This window comes from Aplidium turbinatum, chromosome 6 (genome assembly GCF_918807975.1).
Source record: "Aplidium turbinatum chromosome 6, kaAplTurb1.1, whole genome shotgun sequence".
NCBI lineage: Eukaryota > Metazoa > Chordata > Ascidiacea > Aplousobranchia > Polyclinidae > Aplidium > Aplidium turbinatum.
Window position 1 is genome coordinate 5451430 of NC_137477.1, and position 25280 is coordinate 5476709.

Below are 25280 nucleotides of genomic sequence, written 5' to 3' on the forward strand. Positions count from 1 at the left end.
AGGTCTGTTGTATTGCACATGAAATTATAAAATTGCGTACAGCAAAACATTTAAAATGCAGCAAGGTAAATTGCACATTTCTAACTGCGTTCATTTTAGCGATAATAATTTTCCATTCCAGTTAACTCCAAACTGCGTTTCCATAAATCGTCTTGCACCTGCAGATCATACGCTGGACAGTTTGTGCTTACAAACCTCTCCTTCCATCCTTCATAGCATCGGAAAGAAGGCGGCGAAATGTCAATCAGGTTAATTAAATCGTTTGCTGGTTCTCTTGGATCCTGAAAGAGTGAACTAATTTATGTTAGCTAAGCTAGGCCTGCTCAAACAACACTGGGACCGGGAAGCTTTTCAAATGACTTTATACACCGATTGGATGCATTTGTAGCCTAAACTGTTCAAAACTGAGCCTCAGGATATGATTGGTTGGAGCATATAGGTTTGGCTTTGATCTTTATTCTCGGACTGACAAAGCCTTGATAGGTTATTTCTGGTAGTTTCACATACTTGTAGAGGCTTCTGAAGCAGGGCCGATTACCGAGATTGGCAGAGTGAAGTTTCCGATTGTTGAAGTCTTGTTGCCGGGGAATTATTCCATCAATTAGGTGCCGCTGAATGGAGAGCAGTCCCTAGAATGCGTTGCTTGAGCGCACACCCCATGATAAAATTCAAATATCTGAGAATACACTACAGCTATTTAAACTTTTGTAATTGTCACAAGGATGGCGCAAAACGTTATATGGGGCAGTGGACAAAAGCAAGAAGCAGCCTCATATGTCCGCGCCGACTTTAGTAAAATAGTTGCTGAGGATTCTCTTTTGCGATAACCCCAACTTTTGCATGGGATTTTGCATTTCCGCATGGGAGACCAAAAAGGAGTTGGTGAGAGAAGACATCAGTGTAAGGAACTTGCATAGAATCAACCCCAACAACCGGGAAGCTTGGCAAAAGGGTTCCAAAACTGTCGGACTTCTGCTAGCGGATACATATGCCAGGTCTCATTTACTATAGAAGGGACAAATGAATGATGATTATAACTCCAAGGGAAAACAAAGATAATTATGCCTTCAACAAATACAAAATAAAGTATTTCCGTTTCTACAGTTTAAAAGCAAACGTTTACCCTTCAGTGAAACGTTAGTGAGCTGCAGGGCATGTAGCTTACATGAGGACACAAAAACTCAAAATTAGGCTAATCGTCTTTTAAGAACGTGTTTTCCTTTCCCAATGATAAGAAAAAACAATAAATTTCCAACTAAATTACAAATGTGTTAGCAGATGATCTTCTGAAGAATCAAGTCTATGGCGGCATACAAAAGCAGAAAATATATCATATTATTTTTATTCATATGGAAACTAAACCATGGAGGCACCTAAAAACACATGCAGTTCTCTAAGTCAAAGTGCGCCACTAAATTAAAATAAATTAAAATAAGTCAAATATTTTTGCAAGAAATTTAAATTACTTTCCTTTGCTACTGGGATGCACCGAATGTTTTGTTGCACAAGGAATTGGCATAACCGAAATCGGCTCATACACTTCATTTTTGACGTAAAACATTAACGAAGTTCGGATCATGTATTTAATTTAATTATTTACAAAGTCACTTCATCTGGTGCAAATCTTTATTAGAATGATAATGATGACTTGACCAGATCTGGTAAAGACTTGTGCCAGATGAATTGGCTTTCTGAGAGTCCGTCAAGAAGGAAACCTCTTTCCCCTGCGCACAGCCTGGTCCCTGGTACTCACCCGTAAAAATATTGGTCCTAACGTCTTGAAGAAAACCTTAGCAACAAAACTAGCTCGGTTAAACAATGGTGTGTTCACTGTCCCAGGGTCGTATGCAATCGAAACAACATTTTTGTCTTTCCATAACCTCTGAAGTTTGTAAGTCATCAACACCAGCGCATGTTTACTTCTGGCATACGATGCGTAAGGTTTGTAATCTCTGCGAAATAGATTGAAAACTTGCATCAATCTACTGTACTTCCATATTATAGCCTACTCTTCGCAAGACTGTCTAAAATATCAGTATATGTGCTCTCACACTTTTACAGTATATTTACGTTAACCCGTAAAGTTCAAAAGAATTGATCCAGTTACCGTTATCGAAATGGGTAAACTGACGGATCATCGTGTAAAAATTATTGAAAACAAATGCTGTTTCAAAACTTGCCGAATTGAGATTTTGCTACAGAGAAACTGACTGATGTGAGAAGAGCAACAGTTTTAGGCGGATTTTTTAACAGAATACACAAAAAATGCAGTTTTGATTAGGTCGTATGCTTTCAATAAACTGTCGTCGTAGCAAGCCTAATTAGAAATCAATAAGTTGCTCCTTGGCACCAACAAGATATTACCCCCCCCCTCCAGCATAAGCAGTGATAGGCTACAACACAGATAGTTACCTTTTGCTAGGGCGAACGCCTTTTTCACTGAAGTCACCATCACTTATGACGCGCGTAGATGACGTCACGTTAATGATTCTTGTTCTGGTAGCAGTGGTCAGTAATTCTTGAAGCAAACCAATCAACATAAAATGTCCCAGGTAGTTGATGGAAAATTCTAGATTCGCACCAAGTTCAGTGTAACGTAAAGGGACGAACATAACTCCAGCTATAAAATATAGTTATATGATTGATTCATCATCATAAAGTCGAGGGTAGAAAATAATGAAGTGCCAAGTTTTTTATATTTCAATTGCAGTTTTGTAATCAAGTCCTGAAGAGTTTTAAATATCATTAGTCGCAATTCTTGGCGACCTGCCCCTATTTCTTTTTCCATTCGTTTTTCTTTCCAATAGTTGTCTTTGCATGATTGGTTACGAAACGTTTATCTCCAGGGTTGAAAAGCATCTTCTCAAACTCAATCGTGGAAGTTGTTCATACTCGTAGAGCAGTGTTTCGGGGTTCCCAGTGAAAACCATGGGGGTCTAAAAGGAATGCCAAATGCTCTTTCACCATCATTTAACTCGCGTGTAGGTTTCATAGACGAGAGTTCCAAAGTTATTAAGGGGTTGACCCTAGATTCCCTGGACAAGAAATGTTACAAATCGCTGTTAAAGCTAAATTAGTTGCTTGCATGCTATTCTATCCACTGAGCTACTTGTGTTACCGCACACATGAAGCTTGATTTTGAGATAATTTCCTTTGCAGATCAAACAATCACAGTTTTTCATCACGGCATGGTCAGTCGTCACAACACGAATTTACCGACATTAACATTGTCCGGTCGAGTAGTGCAAGTCTTCATGGTCTAGCAAAATTTGGCAAGTACCGAAGAACAGAAGTTGAAGGCTTCAGCTTTGCATATTTGCAAGTTGCCCTCAACCCCCACAACGTAATACCAGACAAAACCATCTGACCACTTTCACAACACTAATGAAACATGAAGACAGAATTTTTTCAAATGACGTTTAGTCAAGATAAAAATTCAAGATTTTAAGTGGTGTCTTGTCAACTACAATGCAAAGAATGTTAAGTAAAAATATAACTTGTACCGCAATTGATGAGAAGGTCTATATCTTGATGTTTTTTGCGTATGAGAGCAGAAAACTCCTTGATAGAAGACGGAGAAGCAAGGTCCAAGTATAAATACTCAACTGCACAATTCATACGAATGTTGAAATAAAGACGGAAAACTATTTGAATAGCATCTATGTGATGTATAATGTCTGTTTTACACATAATTATAGCTATGTATGGCAGCTAGTATCTTTAGTTGGACTATCAATAAAAAGTGTAAGGGAAATCTATTCTGAATATCAGCATAAAATCTTTTTTTTCAATACATACTTATCACTTTATAATGTCAGGAATTTAACCTACAAACAACAGCATCTAACTCACCTCCATCGACTGGAACCTGAGCAGAATAATTGGATCCAACTATAATGGTGTAGCCAATATCATGCAGTCTTTTCACAGTTTCATGCCCAATCCCAGAAGTCCCACCAGTAACAACAGCCACTCCTCTTCTATGAGTAAAAGTTGTTGCAACTATAGAAAAATTAAAGTTTGGTAGACAATAATATAAAATTTGTAAGTGGCAGGTGATTTTTACAATAGCAAGAAGATTAGGTATAAATAAAAACAGTTGAAAAATTCTGTGTCTGTAGAAATCCTTGCATTGAAAAAACTTTTTTTGTCCTAATAAGCTTGATTAAATTTTGAACATTTGTTGAGGTTTTGAGCCAATACGGTGATGGTTAACGAAAAGTTTATTTGTTTTTGTTTTTCATATCTTTATCCTGCAATGCGGGAAAGCGGACTTGAGCGCTATGCATCGGTGTACGCCTTCCGACGTACATCTGACCCACGCTGCAGCCGACTGCAATGTCTGTTTCCGGTTGTCTACTCTACTTATGTCTTGAATTTGGTACTACCCATTACTCGAAATCGATCACTGGGTAGAGGCAATTATCGTAAAGTTTCTTGCCCAGAGAAACAACAGCAAGTGCGGGTGGCTGGAGTCGAACATGCAGGCTCTCGACTGCGAGCCCAACAAGCAAAACACTCAGACATGGCTGCCGATAAAGTTCCTGTTTGTTAAAGAGAAGTTGTTGAGTACATAACATCCTAACGCAGCCGAGCTGATGCAAGACAATTGATTACAGCCGACCTGTCGCTGAGACATCTCAACACAGGATACATCTCACCATGAGACTAGCCTATTTGATGTGAAATCTACTTTATTTACTGAGCATATTATCTTTCCTTGTTCAGATACTTTTGTTTACCAACGATTAATTTTTGTCAATTGTTTCACTAGACAGTAGACACTTGATGTGATGCAAAAGTTGTCCAACATATATTTGAAAAAAAGAGCAAGCTATGCACAGACAAAAGACTACATCATCAACATATTCTATTGTAGCTTGATTGTACTTTAAATTAAAGTAACTTCATTATGGGGAATGTTGTAAAAATTTTATGATGGCGCAAAAAATGTATTGAAGATCAATGATCAAATTAGTATTTTAGAGCTGCTGAGAACTGTGAATCCAACTTACCATACTGAAAGTATCACATATTATATCAACACAAGGCATTATTACAACAGTACGGTGACATGACTCTACTTTGAGTTGTAGGTTGGCTTATATGTTTGTTAGTAAAATAGCTTACATTGTCTTGTTTGAAAAAAATGGATGAATTTACGTCGCAACAAGTGTCTACTGTCTAGTAATAACAATTGTGATAGAAATGTAACACTGGTAAACAAAAATATCTGCACAATGCAAGATAGAATAGAATTTGCGTCAATTAGTTTTGTGATGAGATGTACTCTGTGGTGAGATGTCTTTGGGACAAGTCGGTCACAGTTAATTGTCTCATGTCACATTGACCAGTGCAGACTGCAGAATGTCTTGATCCCAATAAAAATTATTCTACAATCAGGTGTCATTAGAGGGTTAGTCTTGAATTGCACTGAATAACTGCAGTAGGTTAACATTAGATGTTTCTATTGTGAAACATGTGTACCACAAACAAGACATGAAACATCATGCAAAACAGAGTAAGTTTACATTTACACTTTGTTTCCATAATTATGCAAATGCAACATGGAATTGCCCATCTCTTAAATTTACCTGGAGGGGTACATGCTACGTTACTGCTTTTTATAAAGAGCTGTTGGTAGAAATTGATAATCTTTCTCATTATCTGAACTATGCTCACGTAAGCGCCAATTAAATAAATACCAGCTAAAAGTTGAAGATTGGCAGTCAACCTTACAATTGACTGATACATTTTTATTTCTGCTTACAGCACTGTAAAAATAAACAGCCACAATTGTTAGATAAAGTAACATCTTTTGGTATCTGTCAACAAGAACAACAAGAAAGCAAAAGCTTTAGATGTGCCCAGCAGTGGCGTATATTCAGGGTGTTCAAGGTGTGCACTGCACACCCCAAGAAATCCAGAAAAAAAGAAAATTTCCATCGGTTGTCGATGTTCTTTACTTTCATGATATTCTAACATCTTGCTGCATGCTGATTGCTTTCTTTTCAATTGCAAAACTCTTCCCCTTCTAATTTTAATACTCCAACGTTTGAAGTCATTGCCTTTAATTTTTTTCGGTCATTACCTTTACGCTGGGTGTGCACTGACAACTTTGCGACTGCTATTTAAAATAAACAAATAAAAAAAATGACGTCACAAGGCAGCGAAAACAGCAATGGTTTTAGGTCAGCCAGGCTGTGCACTCGCTGATCTGCACACCTTGGCGCGTCATTGGGGGAATCCCAGACAATAGCAAGTTTTAGCTTGTTGGATTAGAGTTTGAGGTGATCAGCGTTGGAAACAACTTTTGCTAGAACTGAAGCAAAAGCAAGCTTTCTACGACAATGTAATTCAAACATTTATTGCACAAACAAGAAGAATTGAATTATGCTATAGATGAATTTTCCTTCTGTAGTCGAGGTGTTAAACATTTTCGTTTTTACTAAGTAGTACGGCGGATAAAAGTACAGCCGACCAACATAGCAATCGACTTTCTTTTCTTGTTTATCATCGAGTTGCTTTGCTATTGTTTTTGTTTTAACTTTCACCTGTTTGTTTTTAATTCGCTTGTACATTTCTCAAAGTGTTGCGACCATGCCTAATCCTTGCATGAAGTAAATCATTTCCATCTCGAGCACGCTTTAACTTTCGCGTTTTTTCAGACTCCTGCTGTGTTATGGCAAGTAATATTGTTCGTTTTGATGGTTGGAAATAAAAAGTGAACTGAAGTATGTGACTTTAGAAATGCAACTTAATGTTTGATATTATTAAGTCTTTCATTCAATGCGCTGTCAAATAAATATCTATTTTGTATTCTTCTCCATTCCAACAACATTTTTTTGTCAGTTCTGTTCATGTTCAGAATTTGTGCTGAAAATGCTCTGAGTCTGAACGCACCAAATTCAATGTTAATTTTAAAAATTTTCTTGGGGAGGCCCCTTAGACCCCCCGCTGTTGCTTTGCCGTCACTGTACACCCTGTCAAAGTGGTCACGGTACGCCACTGGTGCCCAGTGACATCAGATGTTCAATAAAAAAAAAACTAAAGTCCTCAAATCAAAAACAATTCATAGGTGTACAATGAAATGTTAGAAAAGCATCATGATGAAGAAACAAAATAAATGTAACTCATATAATAAAGTGCAACTCCTCATTCACAAAGCTGGCTCCAAGCTAAACATGAACAACGAAAACACCTATGCTATCTGAAAGCATTCTATTTATGAAGCATAAAGCTTATTTATACTATACCCATTTCAAACATAGTCTCTTATGTACAATTGTACATGAAGTGACTGTTCATGATAAACTAACAAGCCTGTCTGACAATGACAATTAACTATTATAATACAAACAGTCTAACAGGTATATATTCAAACTAATCCACAAATAACGCCTTGTATAAACGCCACAAATAACGCCATGCCTTGTACTCGTATAATGTATATATACAATCGTATTACATTCAAACATGTGTTTCCAATATTTCTAATCAGAATTACACACAGCCTCCTTAAGCTAAAATCAAAATCACATGGAAGGTATCAAATGTCTTTCACCAATCAACTTTTAAACATACCATTTGATCACTTGGCAGCTACACCATGCAGAGCAATGGTGCTCTTTAGTTAATGATTAGCAAAAGGTTAAATATTCATTTACACACCCAAATCAAGAAGGTCAATATTCCACTAAGTTACAATTAGACACAGTAAATAATTAATATTTATATAAATAAATTAACTCAAGACAAACTTGGCATTGAAACAAAACAATATATTGCATAGGCTTATCATTTTTACAATTACGTCATGCTGAACATATGTATGCCTAAATAGTTCACAAATTATTTTGTTATAAAATTACAACAAAACAACACTGCTGTTCTTTTAAAAGGAAATGGAACAAAATGTTTGTGTGTGGTCAATCAAATAAAAAAATGAAGAGCCCACAATAGAAATGCTTTGAAAACTAGACTGTTCTCTTTAAAGCAATCCATGGTGTCACTAAGTTTCAAATTGAGGTTGTGGCAATGATATAGAAATTAAAGCTTAACTACTAATGACATTTAACCATAAACAGACATAACCCAGCAACAACACTACATTTAACAATACAAAAACAAAAAAACATTAAGCAAACGTTTTCGGCTAGTCACACAGCCCTTTTCAAGCCTATAAGAAAAACATTTAAAAAAATACTAAAGTATAATATACTACCGGTATCAAAGCAAAATTATGGTCAAATCTAAACATTTGAGAAACTTGCTTAGCTAGCTGAAATCCAACAGCCCGCCTCATCATTTAAACGTCCAGAAAAAAACTTCATATGTGACGGCATATTAAGTTTTTTCTGGAGGTGTAAATGATTGCTTGTCACGATGTATGAGGGGACAACATCGGGGGTATGACATTGTCAGGGGATGACATCGTCGCCACCCAATTTCAAGTTTCTACCTTACTAATATGTAAGCTACCATGATCAACCACATCAAAATTACTTTCAGCGTTACCGTTGTTCCAAACAATTGGGGGGAGGTGCAAAACATGTTATAATGAATGAAGGGGAGAGTGTCAACAAAAAGGTTAAGAACCACTGATGTAGCTTCTGAAATGATAACTAAAGTCAAAATGCGGCATTAATTGCTTAATCATTGTCACTAATAAACAAACCAAAATTACTGACATACTTTGTGTCGAAGGAAGTTTCAATCTTTCTAGTAGATTAATTCCATGTCTAGTCTATGTGTCACCATAATGTTGCTCAAATGGTTCACAGTAGGTTAAAAATGAAACAATGGCAGGTCATGCAAACTGCAATTTCTATTTCTGCTGTTTTCATCATTCCCCACACATTTTTGTTGTGAGGTTGGTATCACATTTTGAAGTCAAGACGGCCGAGAGAAAGGAACTAGCCACTCTACTTTCGTTAGTGCCGAAAACTAAGCATAATGAGAACCTTATCTTCTCATTCCTCGATGCTTGGATTCAAGTATGGGCCCACCTCTTACATTCATGTCTGATGGGACTAAGCTTTGCAGAAACACTACAAAGTTTGCAATAAGCATCACAACTTCTATCGCTTGCAAACTGCTTTTGCACTTACTGTTGGCTGTTACTTTTTCAATGCAAAAATAAGAGTACAAATTAATGGTTAACTTCTATTCAACTTTTTATAGCGAATATATAAACGCAAAAGGTTGAAAAAAAACTCATTCACATTTCACAAGCGCAGTGGGAGAAATCTTGTATCTTGAACTGAAGGCACATCATGCAGTGCTGCTAACTGAACATTTTAAAGTCAGGCAAAATTAGTGTTACTTGTTTGTTTGTTTGTTTATCTTTATCCTGCATTGCGGGAAAGCGGACTTGAGCGCTATGCATCGGTGTACGCTTTCCGACGTACACCTGACCCACGCTGCAGCCGACTGCAATGTCTGTTTCCGGTTGTCTACTCTATTTATGACTGAAATTTGGTACTACCCATTACTCGAAATCGATCACTGGGTAGAGGCAATTATCGTAAAGTTTCTTGCCCAAAGAAACAACAGCAAGTGCGGGTGGCTGGTGCGGGTGGCTGGAGTACTTCAGCTTTGGACATTGCTCACTTATCATCCTTTTCACTTTTTCAAAAAATGTTAAAGTTTTTAAATTCTGCTAAAAACGTTTGAAATAACTACCAAAATTTTGCCAAACCCTAACAAGTCAAAAATTGCCAAAATTCTTAAATTTGGCAGAAAAACTGCAAAACTGGCATCTCTGCTGAAAACTGACAACTTAAAAATGTTTAAACTTTTACTGATGGGAAATACCCTAAGGTGATCTAAAATATAATTTTAATTTTTTTATACCAAAGCAAGGTTGCCAGACTGAAATTTGTAAAAAAGGTCAAACTCACCTAGAAAAAAGGCCAACTTAAGGCCAAATAGGTAGAAAAAAGGCCAAAAATAAGCCAAACTCAAACAAGATAAAATAAGCATTGTAATCACGGTTGCCAGACTATGAAAAGGTTTTAATGCAAAATAATACAAAAAAAAGCCAAAACAAGGAAAATATTCAATCAATCATCAATTATTTTATTTTTCGTCATTAACGCGTCCGGGAGGAAAAAGATACTAACTACAAAAATCGATATAAACCTTGAAAGGTGGCAAAACCTTGAAAGGTTTAAAACGTGCCTGAATGAAAAATTATGTAGTAGGCTATATATATCAGTAGTTAGCACGGCCACAAAACCCAAAAAAACAAATAGCACAAAATAAAACAAAAAACGTTGTTAGATTTTCAACAGGTCCTTGAAAGGCCTGCCTTTTGTTTTACCGCATTACTCCCGTTAATTTGTGTATTCGCCACCTAGCGTCGTTTCTCTATCATTGTTATGTTATCGCTGATTTGCAAATGGCAACACTCACCACGAGATTGTTTATGGAACTTTCGAAACGTTTTCGTTTTTTGCTGCTAGTTTGCCAGCTAGCCGAACTTGTTAGTTACTGTAGTTTGTGACTGAAAGTTGATTGATTGATGTTTATGCTTTGTTAGCTGCTTCTCTGTTATGTATTTCTACAGGACTTAAGTTTGACAACTGCTATGGTAATACTTATTTGCGTGTAGGCTGAATTCCATATTTGCAGCTTGCTATCTCTCAAAGTTCAACTTACTGGTGAGCGTACTTGTGATGTAATAATGTTTTGTATAACTGAATGTTGACTGTCTACCGTAAACAAACGTAACGTATCTCTGATGTGCATAAATTGTTGTTAGGCTAATACTTCAAACTTAAATATTGCAGAGTCAATCACTATAGAATCCTTAATATGACTAGATGACTGCTTATGGTCTTTCGCTACCATCCTGATTGCGCCATAATCTAACCAACAGTTGTACAATGCATTGTTTTGACAATTACATTTTACTCTGATTATATGTTAATATATGGCGCTGTTAAAACAAAATAAATTGACTTGACTTCGCGTACAAGTGCATCATTTGGCATTACTGATCCGGTCATACTACCGGTATGTTTGTTATTCTGAATTGTATGATCAATTGATTTGTGTCGTGAATTGTGGATTCATGTTCACTACTAAATTATTGACCAATAATTTGTCAGCCTAATGGAAATTAATTCTCGTAAACCGATCTTAACTAGGCCAAGTGAATTGCCACGTTTCTTTGTTTTTTAATGATTATTGGCCTAGCGTTATGGTTGTACGGTACGGTAGCCTACGTAACAATTGTGTAAGGTAACATCGCGAATTTATTTATTCAGTGCGTCATTGGCCAACCTGTGGAACTTGTGTACCGTACAGTGGATTGAGAACTGTTTGTCAACAAATTTGGTACGTTTATCAGTTCGACTGTTGTGCTTGCTGAATTGTGACTAGTGTCTTATGTTGTGTTATTTCTTGACAGAAAAACCGTATAAACTTCATTGCTGCGAAGCAGTCATTGGAAACCGAGTGATTTCTTCAAGTTGGCGTGCTTTAACCAAGATATCTATGCTTTAACAGTGCTCAGTCCTGCCGGGTGGATTAGGAAAATCGTGACGTCTCCGGCGCAATTAACTACCGCACCTGTTGTGTTCGCGTCGCACACAACAAACATATTAGATAAAAAAGGCCAAATGGATAGGCTATTTACCTGTTTATATTAAAAATAATGAAATATATACACAATTATATTTAACAAATTTGCTTATATTTTATTGGATTATTGAAGAATTTCTTCTAAATAGTTGGTTTATTTATTTTCTGATGAAATATACAAATTCTCATTGTTGCAGGCCAGTAACCAGCCGGGGGCGAGGGGGCCTCGACCCCTCTGAAAAAAAAATTGCCCCCCTGGCAAAATCCCAACGTTTTCGAGCAACAGCAACATTTACAATGATTTTGCTCATCTTTTCCGTTTTTTTTCTTTTTTTGGCCCCCCCTAAAGAAAAGTTGGCCCCCTTGCTCTGCGGTTTGGCTGCGGCCCTGAACTGTTGTGCAATTCAATCATATTTGGGGTGCACTTAATGAAGTCTTTGCAACACATTTTGTGGTCCAACAAGTGAGAACGAATTCTTCTGACAACTTCCAATAGTTGAATTTGTGTTCTGTTTCTAGGCTTTGTTTTTGCTGCAGTAGGCCTAACTAGTGAAAATATTACCATGATAATGATACTTCACCACATCACCAATGTGATCAATGGCACGCTATGGTTAAACTTAGATCAATTCCTGCTATTTTTTCTGAATCAGTGACTTCATAGACATATTTAGTGAGAGAACTTTAAAAGTGGAGTTTGGTATTTTATTTAGGTATTTCTTGGTTTTTTCATCTGTAAAAATGTTGCTTAGCTTTGGCAATATATTCACCTTGCACATTACACAGTACTCGGCTGGCAAGCCGGCGGTTGTGCACTAGTGTTAGACTACCGATCGATTGAAACGTGAACACATTAAGTTTCTGTATAGGCTAGGCTACCTACTTTTGAGCGTTGACATTATAATTCCAAAATAATATCTATAATATTCATATTTATCGATATTTTATGACTTGTTTTTAATGTTTTTATTTGATTTTAATGAATTGTAGCAAAAATAATTCTGAAAGTAGCCCAAAAGGTAGCAAGTATAAAAGGATTGTAGCGGATGAGTTTTAATCCGCTACAGTGGTGACATCTGGCACCACTGGCTGCCTTAGCGGGTGAGCGCAGTCTGACTCGACGCCGGCGTCACATTACGACTATTAAACAAGCATAGAACATGTATTGAACAATGGTGAATATGGTTTCATCTGGTAAGGTTACGATATATGAGAAATATTGATTATTATGCATTTTCAAGAGTAAATTTTAAAAAAGGCCAAATTTAAGGCCAAATTTAGAAAAAGGCCAAACGTATAATTTCTAAGGCCAATAGACTTTAAAAAAGGCCAAATTCGAGAAATTTGGCCCTAAAAAGGCCAATCTGGCCACCCTGTACCAGAGACAGGCAAGACACAACAATACCACAGGGTTGAGCATTACAACAGTATATATTTTACATATTTACAAAATAGTTTAACATTCAAACGTTTTCGGCTTAACCTAAGCCCTCATCAGGAATCTGAAAATATTAATAAAATGCAATAAATTTCAACTTCTTGAAGGTAACTAGCTAACCAATTGTAAGCATCAAGAAATACGCAGCGGTTAAAAGCAATAGTGTGGAAAACAAACAGACGGACGGAAAACAAAATTACATTAGAAAAAGGCAACTACATGACTACAAACGAATTAGCACCACAGGGAACGTGATCCATCTAACTTAGTAAATGTTTAGTAGAAAGGACGCGCCACCAGCAAATAATTGTTTGTTTAAATTTGGGTTGTAGCGTTTGATTAATAGCGCTTCCTGAGTTTTTGTGTCAAATTGGGATTTGCGTAAAATTTTAAATGAGTCAGCAGAGAATTTTCGATTTGTGCAAAAAGGAACACTCCATGCTATGGTCTTTGATGGCACTTTTCTTTAAGTCTCTAAAATTCAAATGCTCCCGTACTCTCGTGGTCAAATGTCTGGTGGACATACCGATGTATGTCAATGCCGAATCACACGGACATGTAAAACTGTATACGACATTTGAACAGAGAGGCGAAGGCGTCTGGGACTTCAGTTGAAAATACGAACGGATTTTGAATGTTTTATAAACAGGAAAAACGTCCACATCAAATTTACTTTTCATAAACTGTCCGATTTTTCGAGCAAACGTTTTAGAATCTTTTCCCACAAACGGAATGGACAAACAATGCTTCATATTTAACTCATTTTCAGCCTTTTCTTGTTGGTCGGAATTCGTGGAGATAAAGCGATTCAATATTTTTTCAAAGTATAATTTTGGATAACCATTATTATAGAACATTTGTTTTAATTTCTCTGTTTCAATATTAAAAAGAGCATCATTACAGCAAATCATTTTAGCCCGAGCTAATAGGCACATGATCAGACCAGATTTCCATTTCGATGGGCATAGTGCATCAAAATTCAAAAACAAACCAGTATGGGTTGGTTTGCGCCAAACCCAAGTATCAAATTCGGTAGCATTAATTTTAATTTCAACGTCCAAAAAAGGCAAAGTTTCGCGTGCTTTTTCAATTGTAAATTTGATGTTTTTATGTCGAGAGTTCAGCAATTCCAAAAAGGCCGCACAAGACGTCTCCTTATTAAATACCGCAAAAATGTCATCAACGTACCGTAAGAACAACTTTGGGTGAAATGTAAGACGCTTTTTAAATAGTTTTGTTTCCAAGTGTGCCAGAAAAAAATTAGCAATAGTAGGGCTCAATGGAGATCCCATGGCAACGCCGTCAATTTGTTTAAACAATTGGTTTTTATACATAAATATGCCTTCGGTAGCTAAAGTCATTAACTTGACAAATACGTCACGCTTGAAAGGTAATTGAGTGGGTTTTGTTTCCAAATAAATGTAGTCAGCAATGATGTCAACAGTCAACAATGATGTACTATACAGTACATCAGGCCTGTACTATACAGTCTGCACAGCAAACGGTCCACAGACCACAACTAACAATTTATTTGAATAAATTTCAGTGAAGATAATTTGTAGATCGAAATCACCTTTTTCCTTCTACAAATATAATTCAACTAACAAAAGTCAATCTTATTCCTTTTCATTTAATTATACTTCATTTTTGTTTGTACTACCAATTCAATTAGCTATTGTACACAGTAAATAATCCCATGCGGACACCTTGACTTAGATAAAATAACCGCATGTTTTTTGGTGTCTTTATGGTGTAGCTTCAATTTATGAATAAAAGAAATACACGTATGTTATATTTTCTGCTATTGTACGTTGAAATGGTTGGTTGGTTTTTGAATCTTTATCTTCGGACTGATAAAGCCTTGATAGGTTATTTCTGGTAGTTTCGCATACATGTAGGGGTAGGCTCTTGACGCAGGGCCTGTTATCGAGATTGGCAGAGTGAAGTTTTTCCGATTGTTAAAGTGTTGTTGCCGGAGAATTATTTCATTCACTAGGTGCCGCTGAATAGAGAGCAATCTTGAAATGCGTTGCTCAAGCGCTCACCCTGAGAGTCGAACCAGCGCCGCGTGATCTTGAGCTGGGAGCGTAACTACTGAGCTAACGGAAGGACTGTAAATGAAATGAATGTGGAGGTAATCTATACCGAAAATAAACTTGATTGATTGATTGATCTACAAGTGTGATTCAACTGACAAGAGTAAAAAAAATATTTATTGATTTGTACACTTTGACAGTTTTTTGTTCTGACTTTTAAGAGATTAGTTCATTTAAAGATCTAGACTCTAGAGAGTAGCTTACAAAACAATTAAGGTCTCAATTAAACAATTATAATTATCATTGATAAGTTTAGGGGTGGCTGTTTGACTTGGAAACCTTGAATTGTCACTTGTTCCGTTACTGTGATGTTATTATCATTTTTTTAAAATTATGATCTTTTCAATAGTTTTACTGTGTATTGTGTTTTGATTTATCGTACATCATGTCGTACATCTTTATTTTTCCCAACAGCCAATAGACATTTATCTACTCTACTCCAGGGTAAATGCACCATCACACCAATGTGGATTAGAGATCTTGTTAAGACAAACATCATCCAAAAGTTGACAAGAAACAACAAAAACACAGTGTGCGAAAAACGAGCTAGGAAATGATAATTTTGATTGGAGGATTTAGAAAACGATTGAGATGAAATGTCTATCTGGCAACACTGTTTCAGACGACTCCACATTTTTGTTTTGGTCAATGGTCATTGATTGTTTGAAGAGAGATTTTGACAGGCTTTGAATGATTGAATCTTTATCCTCGGACTGGGAAAGCTTCTTGCAGAGCTTAATCCTGGCAGTTTCACATACTTGTAGAGACTTTGAATCACTGACGCAGGCCCGGTCACCGAGATTAACAGAGTGAAGTTTCCAATTGTTGAAGTGTTGTAACCGTTGCTGGGGAATTATTCCATCCATTAGATGCCGCTGAATGAATGTAGTTAAAACATTTGAAGTGGTTATATTCAGGACGCTGGTTGCCATGGTTATAATCAAAAAGCTTTTTTTGGGGGGCAGGTGTTATCAAGGTTAAGGTTTACACTAACGTCGCAAATATCATATAGCCACTTCTTAAAAGATTGGACTGAAATTAGGTATGGTACTTTATTTATTTCATGATCTGTTAAGGAAAGGAATTTGGCAATGGATTGTGTAGGTCCTTTAGAGATACCGTTTTGGGTGCTTGTAAGTTTTAAGCGGCTCGCAATTTTATGAGAGAGAAATACAGAAGTGATGTTGCTGAGCATCGGTTGTAGGCACCATCAACTAGGCTACCTTTTGCTGCTTTTGTCAATGGCTGTGTTTCAAGCACTTAAACATTGAACCGTTGCAATGGTATTATATATCTTGTTCTGAACTATTCTGATGTTAAGTGTTTCCACTTTGGTTCAACACCTGAATTAATTCTATACTGTCAAAGGTATAAGATTTTTTTACATGCTGTATACATTTGCTCTCAGACAATCTATATAAATAGGCTAAGGCAATTCATTGGTGTGTGTAGTTTTAAGACCTTATGATTATATTAAGTATTACAAAAAGTATGAAGGTTTTAATTGCAGTTGATCCAAGTAAAACAGCTGAGAAAGCATTTGACTGTAAGTAGTAAAATAAATTACATTTACTGACAACTTGTGCATTTGGGCTAGCTGTGCAGTGTGCACTGGTATCAAAGTAAATTGTGACATTATTGTTGTTGTTTTTTGATGTTATTTTAAACACAAACAAAAGTTTTAAACTTGTACCGCACTTTGTTTCTCTTGTTAACAAAGCCTATTGTCTCATCACTTTGGTGCAGTAGTTAATGCGGGTAGTTGACAGGGCAGAAAGTTTGTTATTGGTTTAAGCTAAACATGTAGAATTATATATGTAACAAACGCTGTCACAGCTGCTTAGCATTTCAAGTTTGGGATGAAGTTTTTTTTTTTTTTGGTGAATGGCTGCCTCAAATGCCAGCTTCATGATCTTGAAATGGTTATCAGTAGCAACCGTGACACTTATTTTTTCATCATGTATGTGTGTAGTAGTTTTTATGCGTCATTTGTGATGCAACAGTTAGTTGTTTTTTTTTGTATCTGCTACCTCAGTATATTTTTTCATAGTCATCTACAGTTGAACAACACATTCTAAGGACTGCTCTCCATTTAGAGGCACCTAATGGATGAAATAATTTCCTGGAAACAAAACTTTAACAATCAGAAACTTCACTCTGCCAATCGCGGTAACTAGCCCTGCATCTAACACCTGTACGCTGTACAAGTATGCAAAACTAGCAAGACTAACTTATCAAGGCTTTGTCAGTCCAAGGATAAAGATTCAAAACCAAACCTATGTGCTCCAAGAGGCCGCGTTAACTTTTGCATTCATATTTTTTTATTCAAGTTTACATTACAGTTTACATGGAAAATTTACATTCTCCAAGACACAAAGTTTTTGTTCTGTACTTGGTGGACCAACCTACTTTACCATTTGAAGCCTACAAACGTATGTTTTTCGTGTTATGCAAGTGCAGCTAAATTAATGCAGTACATAGTTGACACTCCTCAATCAGGTCTTTTTTCTAGTCCTAACTTCATTTTTTGTACTATTTTTCTTATTTAATAGACCTACTTTTTTATTGAAATGTTTCAGACCTTGCGATTTATTTGAGGTGAAGAGAACAATTCAACAAATTCACTTGTATGCAACAAGCACTATAAAATATATGCCCGTATAAACAAGTAGACACATTAGGCATATACTTTCAGAATAAGGTTATATATTATTCGAGATACGGTAACCCTAGATTGTTTGTAGATTTCATGTAACAGTGATGATAAGAAACAAGCCGATTGCATGAGCCACGAATTTAAACTATTGGCTGAGATTTCTCAGTGTTTCAGTGGATGCAAAAAGAGCTTTTATTATCAAGGCCTCAAATGTAGTTTATACCACAAGAGATTTGAAGCTCACTAATGTTTATTTGACAAGGCAGTCTATAAAAATACGTCACTTGAAGACGATGAAAACTATAGAACACATAAATTTAGTGCATATATGGCTTCCACGCATATATATGCATACAATCAGGGCCGGATTAAGGCGGGGGCTGACCGGGCTGCAGCCCCAGGCCCACTAAAAAAATAGACCCACGGATAGCAACTTACTAAGAGCAACTGACATGCTTATTATCAGGATCGAAAGAATAAAGGACGAAAATCATAAAACAAATGCTAACTTCAGGGGGGCTTGAAACAATGGACCATTTGCTAAGGGAGGCGCGATAGAGCAAAGGTTAAGAACCATTGGTGTAAAAATTAGCTGAATAAGAAGCTGTCTGAAGAGATGATTCCTTTTTCTGCACTGCTAAAACAACACCATTTTAACAGCGAATGCAGCAAAGAAACTCAAATGTTTTGATTCATCAATGAAAATGAGTTTGTGTACGCATTTCCTAACGTATCTGTTGTACTAAGAATGTATCTTTGTCTGATGATTTCTAATTGTTCAGGCGAGCGCTCATTTTCAGTGCTTAAAAGAGTAGGCTAAAGAATCAACCGCGGTCATCCATGCGCCAGAAAAGGTTACATTCCTTAGCTCTACTCTGCATTGAAAACGAAATTTTGGAAAAAAATAGACACCGATGATGTTATTAACAGCTTTGCTTCGTCTAAATCCAGAAAACCTGTCACTTGAATGTGTTTAATAAGTAAATACTATAGCCTACTTCGGGTATAATTTTTGTTATTTAATTTTAATTGTGATTGGTACAATAAGGGGAATGACATATAGGCCTCAGATTACCATATAGCCCCAGGTCTATCAAAACCTTAATCCGGCCCTGCATACAATATGATCGAAATAACGTTTTTTGGACCAGAGAAAACCTGGGTAATCTAGCAATTTATTTGCTGGGCAATAAAAGAAACGAACTTGTCTAGTGAGATCGCAATCATCATGCAACTCACTTCTTAAATCTACACCTAAGTACTTTAATTGGATGAATTTCACTTGTTCTTTATTTGTAGCCAATCTGTCTATCAGCAGTTGAAAATGAAAAAAATTACAATAGGATCTAAACACTAAAAGTTGTGTTACACTTATAGTAGGCCTACTAGCTATCGTTAAATTCAACATAGTTGCTACTCTCTTAAAAACCTTGACCGCCAATCTTAATGCCGCTTTGTATAGAGATATTTTGTTGGTTTTCTTTGCAGATCCTGATATTTTTAAAGAGGAAATTCATGATATATATGTACAGCATGATACACATATAGCAGAAATGAAAAAAATATACTTCCTTAAATGCAAAGCTATTCAAGAGGTAAGCAACCATCGAGTGTGCTGTTAAAACGCATCGCAAACTTCGTTGAGAATGGCGGCTTGCTTCTTTAAGGGTTCATCAAGTTGGGATATATTTTTGTTCTACTACAGCTTTGGTCGTCAAACCCGAGTTAATATTTTGATAGGCTTCGATTAATTAGTTGTAGCCTACAGCCAGGAATATCTGAAGTTGGGTGTTACGAAGCCATTTATTACGTCTGACAATAGAAAGGCTTTTGTTTATCGCAACATGACAATTGGCTTGGATAGTAGTTTAACAAATCTTGTTATGATATCCTGCATTGCGCTATTACCATCAGGCGTAGATATTCACTACATGCTCAATTGCTCATGGTTACTTGTTAATTCAACTACCCGTATACTTGCTTTACGCCTTTTCATCTAGCCTACTGGTTACTGTAAAGGCTTTGTCAAGAAAAACAGCTTAGGCTACTGCTAATCCTTCAACTGTCTTCCAAAACAAGTATTTTTTAAATATGCTCTACATAACATTTGCCAACTGTTTTCTGGAGCTGACTGTACCAGCAGCACTACAAAACTTTCTACAATTTTAAAAAGAACCGCATGTTTATCGCGGTACCAACTACCGCGCTTCTGTCGTGAGAATAACCAATTGCTCTGAGCCTTCATATCCTCGTTAGATATCCTTGCCTAGAGCCTTAGGCCTATAGTTTGTGCTGGCTCTATTGAGCTTGATAAAAAAAAGTAAATAAATTGAAACGTTAAAGTTCAAAGAAAATTTTCTCTGATTCTGTCAGGGATATCTAGAGAAGGGGATATGAAGGCTCGCAGCGATTGCCTTATTCTCATGACACTACCAGGGCGATAGTTTGTAGCGCTTTAAACATGTGGTTCTTTTTAACATCGTAGAAAGTTTTGTAGTGCAGCTGGTACAATCAGCTACAGAAGACAGTTAGCAAATGTTACGTAGAGTATATTTAAAGAATACTTGTTTACAATAACAGTTGAAAAGTTACCAGTAAGCTGTTTTTTTATAACAAATCCTTTGCAGGAGGCTAGATGTAAAGCAAGTAGGCTATATGGGTAGCCTAGTTGAATTAACAAGCAACCACGAGCATGCTGTGAAAATCCAAGCCTGATGTTGATAGCGCAATCCAAGTTATCATAACAAGATTTATTAAACTACTATCGTTGCCAATTGTCATTTTACGATAAACACAGATTATTTATGATAAACAAAAGCCCTTCTATTGTCAGACGTAACAAAAGCCTTCGTATCCCCTTCTTTAGATATCCCTGGATTCTGTTTACGAGTTTATCATCAGAATAAGCAATGAGAGTCAGACAAAAGTAGCCTACTTACTACCTTCTTGCCATCTTCAAATTCTGTCGGCCTACCTCTAATCAACTCTTCAAAATCTATGTTGAACTTTTAGTTACTGAATACGTGTGCTGTTCGTTTCAGCTTGAGTTTGAAGTGATAGTTGACACTGTGAGTGCAGGAGTAGATATGAGCATCGTAAAGAAAGCTAACGAACTACAAGTTGGATTAGTTGTTATGGGAACTCGTGGACATGGGCTGATCCGACGAACGATTCTTGGCTCCATAAGCAACTTTGTACTCCATCATTCAAATGTTCCAACTCTGTTGTGTCATAAATGACAGCTCTTAACGAATTCTGTTGTAGTTTTTATCGTTCAACTGGATTATAGCTTTATTTTTTAGTTGTGCAAACGTTACCGTAGGCCTAGCATTGATGATCGAATACAGTATAGCCTACAATTTTTGACTTTATAACAACCCAGACAGCAAAATCCGTCATTTTCACATTGATTCAACGTCTACAGAAATACGATTTTTTTTCTAGGTAGGTTAAACTTAAACTGTGCAATGTGCATCCATCGTCATCATCATCCAAATTAGGTTTTGTTCCAACTAGTTCGATTCACCGATTCTCTCTTCGCAGCGATTGTCTTTACCGCTTTTCTCCATCTCTTCTGATTAATTTTTTGTTGTTGAACCTTTCAAATACAGTAGAATTTGTCATCGTTTAATTCGTCGGTTCGCATTATTTGTCACATTTTTCTTGGTCATGTATGAGTCGTTATAGTGTTGATCTGTTTGAATAATTCATCAGTTCGCCCGATTCCTCACTTTTTTTCAATTCCCTTGAGGTCACAAATTGGGCAAATTCTACTGTATTTACTATCGATTTTGGTAAAGACTTGATTTTCTTGATCCAAAGATATATAAAACCTAATAACCTCACGGCATTTAACATAGCCTAATATAACAACATAAAAATAAACTAAAAATTGCAAACGTTTTCGGCTATACTCATAGGCCTTATCAACTAACCAACTGACTGATGTTGTACATAAATTGAAATTACAAACTGATCTACACACACAAAATCGAAAAAAGAAAAGCATAAGAATGCAACGGCAAGGCAGAGGAGAGGCAAATCCTTGCGCAATTAGGCGTCATGTAATTTTGGCAAAATCACATGATGCCTAATTGCGCAAGGAAAAGACACACATCAATAACGCAACATTACGTGAAGACATTTAGCAAATAGGAGGCGCCTGCAGCGAACAACTGCCTATTGAGGCAAGAATTGCAGAATTTTATGAGCAAAGCCTCGTGGTTTAGTGCCAACCCAGCTAGAAATTTCACGTGTATTACACGTAGATTCTACGTACCTTGGGTCGTGTATTATACGTTAATTTTAACGTATAATACACGCATATGTGTCGACACTATTTCACGTGTATTACACGTATATTTGGTGGTGGATTTTACGTGTTTTACACCCGCATTCCACCTAATTTCCGCGTATCTGACAACACTAATACACGTGTTTTCCACGTATATTTGGTGGTGGATTTTACGTGTTTTACACCCGCATTCCACCTAATTTCCGCGTATCTGACAAGACTAATACACGTGTTTTCCACGTATATTTGGTGGTGGATTTCACGTGTTTTACACCCGCATTCTACTCAATTTCCGCGTATCTGACTACACTAATACACGTGTTTTCCACGTGTATTTGGTGGTGGATTCCACCCGCATTCTACTCAATTTCCACGTATCTTACAACACTAATACACGTAGAATCGTAGATTCTACGTATCTTGGGTCGTGTATTATACGTTAATTTTAACGTGTAATACACGTATATGTGTCGACACTATTTCACGTGTATTACACGTACATTTGGTGGTGGATTTTACATGTTTTTACACCCACATTTACCTAATTTCCGCGTATCTGAAATCAACAATCTAATACATGTGTATTTGTTATCTATAAAACTTATGCGTATTGTGTGCCATTATTTTTATCAATAGCAGTATAGATCGTCCTTGTCAACTGCAACTATCTACGTATTCAACTTCAAAAACTACATACCGGTATCAAAGAACATTTATTTGTAATGCGAAAACTACTCAAGTATTAGTGTTTGTGAGTGAGGACGTGATGGTAATGTCGTCGGCATAGAGACGAGCCAGTCTACACGAGGTTGGAATGTCAGGTCAGCAGGACCAGATCTTGCTGCAAATTGGCTCACTTCCCTCGTCCGGCTCACAGAGTTGGTCCTGTTCCGACATGATTTTCTTTTCATTTTTCTTGTGTTTCTGAAAAACAGAACAGTGCAAACAGTGTAGGCTACTCGGGAAGATAACAATGCGTTAATCAAATAAATAAATAGGCGTAAATGGCAACTCTTTAATCGCTGATAAACGTTGTTATCCTTACCTGTGTAGATCCTTTGGGAATTAAAAAAAAAGTCTGTGCTTGCACCAAGAAGTTAGGATAGTTTTCCGTCTTTGTTGAGTGTAAGCCAATATTCTGAAAAAGAAAAGGTATTCATTAATCTTTCTTTTTATCTTTAAAAACATTAGGCAAAGTATGTTTATGATGTATCATGCCGAAAGAATAAATGAATTTGATATACTTTGGTGTATTAGAGTACAAGAGTACATTAGAGTACAAAACTGACTAAGAGTACAATACATCTCTTTAGCTATTTAGCAGTAGTTGTATTTCAATCAAACAATATAACATAAAATAAGGAGCGCTCACAATTGATGTCAACAGCTAAAGGTTGGCACTCTACAGATTTGAAATTGTTGTCAAAGGGAATATAATGTGGCTGATGTCTATTGCGGCGGTATCGGTAAGGAAAATGAAGTGTTCAATGCAAGCCTCTTTCTTTGTCTGATGTTCTTCATCATCATCACTATCTAAACAAAAAATGAAAAGTTTACCGTAAATTTCAACTACAACGAACATGTTTTCTGTGTAGTACCTAGCATTAAAAAATCGGCCTGGTACTATTGGGAGAATCCATTTCGGAGACAGCCTTTTCGGAGATTTCTAAAATCCCAGAAGGGCATATGTATATTGAAAGAAATTAGCTTATAATAGAGGCTATGTACCATAATGTCTTAGCGAGAAAAAAAAAACAGTTGTCAAACGGGGTTTCATGATTAATAATAGAGGTTAATAAAATAAAGTCTCAAGAGAAAAAAAAGCAATCCGGACTGAAATAGGTCCAACACTGACTGCAAAGTAGTGTTCTATATACATATAAGACAGCCGAGCTAGTCTATGACATTTCAAGTGATTAACGTAGGTACTAGGTAGCACAGTTCAGTTGAGACTCACTGATGGAGAGACGCAAAACCAATTAATGCTTACGCACAGTTATATGGTCGAACAATGGGTGTACTGTGAGATTGTACTGTACATGTGCTGTCACGGAATTGTTCTTAGAGTCTCTCCCTCAGCCAGTATCATCTGTGCTACCTACGTTGATCACTCTCTACATATATGGAACTGTGTAGCTTAAAATTTTTGGGTAATAACACAAGACAGGTTTGAACAATACTTATAGATTTACAATCACTAAAGTTAGATCGCAATCAGTCTGTTTCCCCTTATGAGGGTTCGTCGGGAGGTATTTACTGACGAACCCTAATAGGGGAAACAGACTGTTGATATCTTAGTTTAGTGACTGTAAATCCATAAATATAGATTATAGAACTACATTAAATTTATAATTTCATAAATAAATTTTTCTAAACTACTTTAACAATTGTTTATTATCAACCTACCCAATCAGAAGAACTTAGGACTTCTACTCTTCTCTTTGTACGCTTTCTGATGATCTGATCCTCTTCTTCCAAGTTCGAAGTGTATTCTTCTTTCTCCGACATAGCTAAAGCAATTTTATAGTTATCTGAAATATAAACATTTAGGCTAAACTAAATAATATAGGTTATCAATAGGGCCATTTTTATTTTGACCTAAAATTTTTTTTTTAACTTTATTTTTATCAAATTTTGACTTTATTTTGACCTAACGAAATTTGTAGAGGCCACACTGGCCACAGTTCTTTCTTGAATTGATACCAGTTACCCAAACATAACATTTTGTCGATTTCAGACCTAAACGTGTTCAATAAAAGGGACTTGTTCAATAAAAGTTGCCTTTATTGCAATGCTTGTTGTCGCTCCAATCCAGCTTAATAGCGTTTACTTTTTCTGTCACTTTCAACAAAATACTTTTTATCTCAATTCACTATAAACTCGCAAAAATTTACCTTAAATCACCCCCGGGAGTTGCATTAAATTCAGCAGGAAAATCTCGCCAAATCTGACTAACTTTTGCAGAAGACGATTTAGCTTGCTTGGGCATTTTTGTATTACAAAATGTCAGTAAGCTATTTCTAAAATCCAAACTGTTGATCTTCGAAAAGACCACGTTTGTGAAGAAGACGTGTTTTATAAGAACTATTTAAATACGTAACAATGAATAACTTAAACAATGGACAATAGAGTGGTTCAAAAAAACACAATTTTCTCGGAATCTTCCTCCACAAGGCTTAAAATGTGCCATTTCCCCATAGAAGTGCC

At 36.4% G+C, this 25280-nt stretch overlaps 2 protein-coding genes across 4 annotated transcripts; one reads left to right on the forward strand and one right to left on the reverse strand.

Annotated features, from left to right (window-relative positions):
* Nucleotides 1-5767, reverse strand: LOC145772715 (polyprenol dehydrogenase-like). 2 transcript variants are annotated; one of them, XM_082584586.1, is made up of 6 exons: nt 5595-5767; nt 3853-4002; nt 3504-3605; nt 2413-2620; nt 1754-1952; nt 1-281 (listed from the first exon to the last, which is right to left on the reverse strand). In XM_082584586.1, exons 1-6 carry the CDS (start codon nt 5752-5754, stop codon nt 96-98), a joined length of 1005 nt encoding a protein of 334 aa, XP_082440712.1. In that variant the 5' UTR covers nt 5755-5767; the 3' UTR covers nt 1-95. The 2 variants fall into 2 exon arrangements, with proteins under 2 accessions (XP_082440712.1, XP_082440713.1); XM_082584587.1 differs by having other exon boundaries at nt 105-294.
* Nucleotides 5768-16390: 10623 nt separating this feature from the next.
* LOC145772144 (uncharacterized) lies at nt 16391-23314 on the forward strand. 2 transcript variants are annotated; one of them, XM_082583986.1, is made up of 4 exons: nt 16391-16491; nt 17466-17555; nt 19268-19374; nt 20821-23314. In XM_082583986.1, exons 2-4 carry the CDS (start codon nt 17471-17473, stop codon nt 21016-21018), a joined length of 390 nt encoding a protein of 129 aa, XP_082440112.1. In that variant the 5' UTR covers nt 16391-16491; nt 17466-17470; the 3' UTR covers nt 21019-23314. The 2 variants fall into 2 exon arrangements, with proteins under 2 accessions (XP_082440112.1, XP_082440111.1); XM_082583985.1 differs by lacking the exon at nt 16391-16491 and adding an exon at nt 16530-16669.
* The last annotated feature ends 1966 nt before the right edge of the window (nt 23315-25280 follow it).

What these genes read in the sequence shown, in the direction of transcription:
- LOC145772715 (XM_082584586.1), bottom strand. Translation starts at nt 5,754, where the DNA reads ATGTATCAGTCAATTGTAAGGTTGACTGCCAATCTTCAACTTTTAGCT. An exon ending in CGTAGCATGTACCCCTCCAG is followed by an intron (nt 4,003 to 5,594) that starts GTAAATTTAAGA and finishes ATTTTTCTATAG; the next exon opens with TTGCAACAACTTTTACTCAT. An exon ending in AGACCTTCTCATCAATTGCG is followed by an intron (nt 2,621 to 3,503) that starts GTACAAGTTATA and finishes TATATTTTATAG; the next exon opens with CTGGAGTTATGTTCGTCCCT.
- LOC145772144 (XM_082583985.1), top strand. Translation starts at nt 16,588, where the DNA reads ATGATTATATTAAGTATTACAAAAAGTATGAAGGTTTTAATTGCAGTT. An exon ending in AGCTGAGAAAGCATTTGACT is followed by an intron (nt 16,670 to 17,465) that starts GTAAGTAGTAAA and finishes TTTACATTACAG; the next exon opens with TTTACATGGAAAATTTACAT. An exon ending in ACCATTTGAAGCCTACAAAC is followed by an intron (nt 17,556 to 19,267) that starts GTATGTTTTTCG and finishes TTTTCTTTGCAG; the next exon opens with ATCCTGATATTTTTAAAGAG.